General features: G+C 42.8%; 1 protein-coding gene across 2 annotated transcripts; it reads right to left on the reverse strand.

Annotated features, from left to right (window-relative positions):
- Positions 1-1,753: 1,753 nt before the first annotated feature.
- LOC115631554 (RNA-binding protein FUS) lies at positions 1,754-2,730 on the reverse strand. Of its 2 annotated transcripts, none has more exons than XM_030528341.1 (4): positions 2,528-2,726; positions 2,271-2,476; positions 2,085-2,206; positions 1,754-2,030 (listed from the first exon to the last, which is right to left on the reverse strand). In XM_030528341.1, the coding sequence occupies exons 1-4, from the start codon at positions 2,612-2,614 to the stop codon at positions 1,966-1,968; spliced, it is 480 nt and encodes a 159-aa protein (XP_030384201.1). In that variant the 5' UTR covers positions 2,615-2,726; the 3' UTR covers positions 1,754-1,965. The 2 variants fall into 2 exon arrangements, with proteins under 2 accessions (XP_030384201.1, XP_030384202.1); XM_030528342.1 differs by having other exon boundaries at positions 1,903-2,030; positions 2,271-2,458; positions 2,528-2,730.
- Between the last annotated feature and the right edge of the window lie 1,606 nt (positions 2,731-4,336).

The raw sequence follows: 4,336 nt of genomic DNA on the forward strand, positions 1-4,336 counted from the left end.
CACTCGATGGTGAGATTTCATTTTTTTCTTCCACGTACAATTTCGTTGAAATTCTATTTATGACAAAAGAAAATCGACACACTTTTGAATATTCTTTTGTGTGTTTACACAGGCCTCTAAAAAAGAAACATCTGTGTAAACCGTTCGTGTAAATGAGGCTTAAGGATGTTTGCTTTCTGAAACGAAAATAGTTCTGTTTTTCAATCAATAATTTAAACGCTGTGGATTATACCTAAATCTACATTTTAGGCGCTCATCCTGACTCATTTTTTAATATTCAATTCGGGTTCCTTATATATAATATAAAAGTTGTTATGATAGCTCCTATAGCTATACAAGAAAGTGATCTCACATACAAGTATTATTTGTGTCCACTATTCAAAGCAATATATGTTTAGTGAAGGGTATAAAAGACGTCTAAATTGAGGAAATAGGACCGTCGGACCAAATAGGCATTGAAAAGTTATACGAAAAAAACCATAGAAATAGCATACAAAACATACATAAAGCTCGATATGTATATACTTATCTGCCTGGAAGGCATAATAAATAACAGCCGAAGAGGTGCGAAAGGTAAACGGACGAATAATTGAATGTTGCTTCAAATTTGAATTGTTTTTAATTATTTGGCCCGACACCCCGCCGCAGAATAGGTTCTTAAGTTGCTGTTAATGTGGAATAATATATGTACATAAAAACTGAATTAAAAAGCGAGCATTTGTTGGTCGGTCGGTCGGGCGGTCGGTCGGGCGGTCGGTCGGTCGGTCGGTCGGTCGGTCGGTCGGTCGGTTGATCTGAGGCTTTGGCCCTATTCACCCGCTATAATTTCCCGAGACGTGACTGGCATTTGAAGTTGCCTCGAGTTGGACTACATACCTATACCTAAGCTATAGTTATGGCTATACCTTTACACATATGTATGTGTAAGTGTGCCCCGCATCCGCACATTTTGCGGAACCACGCAGATGGCCATAGGTTCGGTACTTGCTGCTCATAAGTAGAGCGGAGCCGCCGCTGACAAACTCAAGTTTAGTGAACTCGGCACAGCGGGGTTATGCTAAGTGGGCCTCCGACACCGAGCGACACCAACACCAACATTAACACCAATACCGACGCACGAGTACAGTACTATATAGTGTCGCTCTAAATTCTATAAGCCAACATAAATTTGGAGAACACGTGAGGGGAATGTACATACCATTCCACATTCCCCATTCCCCAATTCCGATCCTCCAGCCCTCCAGCCCTATGGCTGGCAAGCAACGTAAAAAAGAAAACAAAGCGCATTTGCTTGCCCCAAAAAAATGGAAAAGGAATGGAAAAATGCAAGAACTTTTCGATGAAAAATGTGTTCGGTTTACCATTAATCCGCTGCCATGATCCATGGCAACAGATCATTACACACGCTCCTTCGACACTGCTACTCTCTACTGTCTCCCGGCTCGTGCCGCATTGGAAATGTATAAATACAGATTTTCCCCCGAAGAAGGAAATGTGGAAAAGCAATGCACGCTTGTCGCGGAAGCCTTGCAGTTGCTGTAATTTATGGGCGCTCTTCCGAATGACGCGCCAACTAATAGTATCATCATAATTTATGCACAATTACAGAGCACTGCTCGCCTTCTATAATTTATGCCACCAGCCAACCAACCACCCTCCTCCTCTGTTGACATAGGTCGCATAGATCACCGGCCAAATCAGAGGTTAATGGCGGCATTTCAACCAAAACAGGGCCGATACATATGACAGCGTATCTGTATGCAACATTTCGGAATTGGTTTATTTTTGAAATTTGTTCAATGTTTAACAAAAAGGTGACTTATTATAGTTGTGTATCGGGTGGTGTGCTTACTTGTAGATATTATTTCTTTCTGACTTATTTGGCAACCAATAATCCGAAAATTTTGAATTCAGGAATTTAATTTTAATTTAAAGCAATGGAGAGCTACCTTTTTGATCAACACTTCAAAACCAACTGCTGCTATAGCCCTGGTTGCCCTGACCTTGGCCTTGGCCAGGACTTCCTAGACCTATAAGGAGTAGGGTTAGATTAGATTCGATTACCAGACCACAGGATTATTCACCATTGTTTGACATGCCCGAGTAGCCGCCGTAGTAGTTCTCGCCACCACCACCGCCACCACTCATGCTCGTCATGCTCATGCCCTGGCCGCTGCCGCCGCCACCGCCGCCGCCCATGATGGAACTGTGGGTCCGCAAAACATGTCGGTAAATGGCAAAGCCCCACAATACCCTTCTGGCATACTTACTACATCTCGGACTTGGTGTCGGCCGTCTTCGGGAAGGAACTATAGCGCAGCATGGACTGATTGTATTCTGCAATGCCCGTGGGAAAGCTGCCTTGTTGCATTCCCTGTTGTGCGTATTGCTGGCTGTTGGCCTGGTTCGAGTGCAGCCACTGACGACCGCCGTAGCCACCAGATCCGCCATAGGAGCCCTGATTCATGCCACCCATCTACACACATATACGACTGATATGAAGGCTATTGGTTGTGGGTTAGCTCACCTGTGAGTATCCGGACATTCCCTGGCCCTGACCACCCATGGAGTAATCCCAACCGAATTCCGAGCCTCCGTAGTTACCGTTCTCCATAGCCCTTAATTTGTGAACCAAAAGAAAATTTGAACTCTCGAAAACTTTTAAAAAATATTTTTTGTTCTACCAAGATGTTAACTACATGAATGTCGGCTTTGAAATGAATTACTGTGCCAGTAGGAGACAGTAGTTCCCCAGAAAGCAAAATCAAAGACTACTTCGCTTCCGTATAAAACATAGAAAGTGTATGCATGACAAATATTGGTTGATAATGCGACGAAATATCATCATTTAGCTGTCATTTCACTGCATTTGTTTTTTCTGCGTGTAAGGACTTTTTAGGCAAGTGACTAATGCCTGCTGGACAAAAAATTACACCAATTTACCTTCACAAATGGCATCATTATGAGGATCATAAAAATCGTGTTATTTCATATTCATAATGCTGACCACTGTGCAGCCAAGTGAAGGTCAATTGCTGAGCTGTCCTTGACTTACGACAGCTGCAGGACACTGAGGAGTACCTGTGGACTTCAGGAAAATATTTGAACAAGTTTCAAGCGCCAGATTTGTGTGAACAATCTGAATCTAACAACACATTTATGCACTAATAAATTCGTAAAATATCAAGCCCTTAGTTAAGATATGAATTCCATAAACAAAATGCTTGAAAAGCCATGACATAACTCTTAATGTCCATAAATTTATGATTGAAAATAACATTTTAATCACTGCAATCAGTTACCGTAAAGTTTTAAATTGCTGGTCTATTTAAGACTGTTTTATTTTGGAATGTGGCAGTATATGCTTTTTTAATTACATTTTGAATTCCCTAAAATTTCGAACGGACTGACAAAAATTGGGCCTTCAAATTTAATTTTAGAACAACGATACGAAGAACAAAACGAAAATATTGTATTCCTCAAGTCTTTGGCTACCAATTAACACCTTAACAGCCACAGTGATGCCCTCAACTATGCCCATTTGTCAGCCCACTAATTTGACATGCGTGCCTTTTAATGTTTTCCCAAACATTTTGATTTATCAACTCTTTTAGAGCGCCCAACACAGAGGCATCTATCACATATCACAACTGCAACATGCAGCATGAGGCATGGCAGTGGAAGTGGAAGCTGCCTGTGGACACCTCTTGTCCCCAGGCAAGTCATTCAAATCGAGTCTATCAACAAGGCAACTACATTCGAAACGAATTAGCTCGTTGACCCCTCCCAGGCCACGTGGGACTCTCCATTCGATGAGATCCCATCCGATACGATCCGATCCGATCCGATTCGAGTCAACAGTCAACAGCCAACACATGTTTCAGTCCCATTAAAAAATTGTTTATGAAAGCAAACATTTCGGAAGCGATTAATCATCGCTGAGTGGTGCGTGGTGCGTGGCGAGTGGCGCGGGGGCCGAGCAGCGAAAAACCCCTTCGCACCGACGATCTCCATGGCAGTAGTTGGAAGTGCCAGACGAGTAGTTGGAGAGACGCTGGAGGCGTCGTTGTTCGGCAGCCGACGGTGAAACTAAAACTGAAACCAAGTGCCTTCGCATTTCGCTTGGATGGAGAGAAATGGCCCACGCAAGTGTTAAATGCTTCCCAATTAGTGTCAGCTGCTCGCTGGCTGGCTGGCTGGTTGGCTGGCGTTTCTATTAAGATCGCGTTTCTAATTGCCTTATTAAGGAATGCTTTTCATTTTCATTTAAGAAGCGCCACAGATACAAATCACATTTAAAATACACACATGTGTAGAGTCTTGTTCATCAGTGAAA

The sequence above is a fragment of the Scaptodrosophila lebanonensis genome, unplaced genomic scaffold (assembly GCF_003285725.1).
Source record: "Scaptodrosophila lebanonensis strain 11010-0011.00,11010-0021.00 unplaced genomic scaffold, SlebRS2 tig00001412-arrow-pilon, whole genome shotgun sequence".
Taxonomy (NCBI): domain Eukaryota; kingdom Metazoa; phylum Arthropoda; class Insecta; order Diptera; family Drosophilidae; genus Scaptodrosophila; species Scaptodrosophila lebanonensis.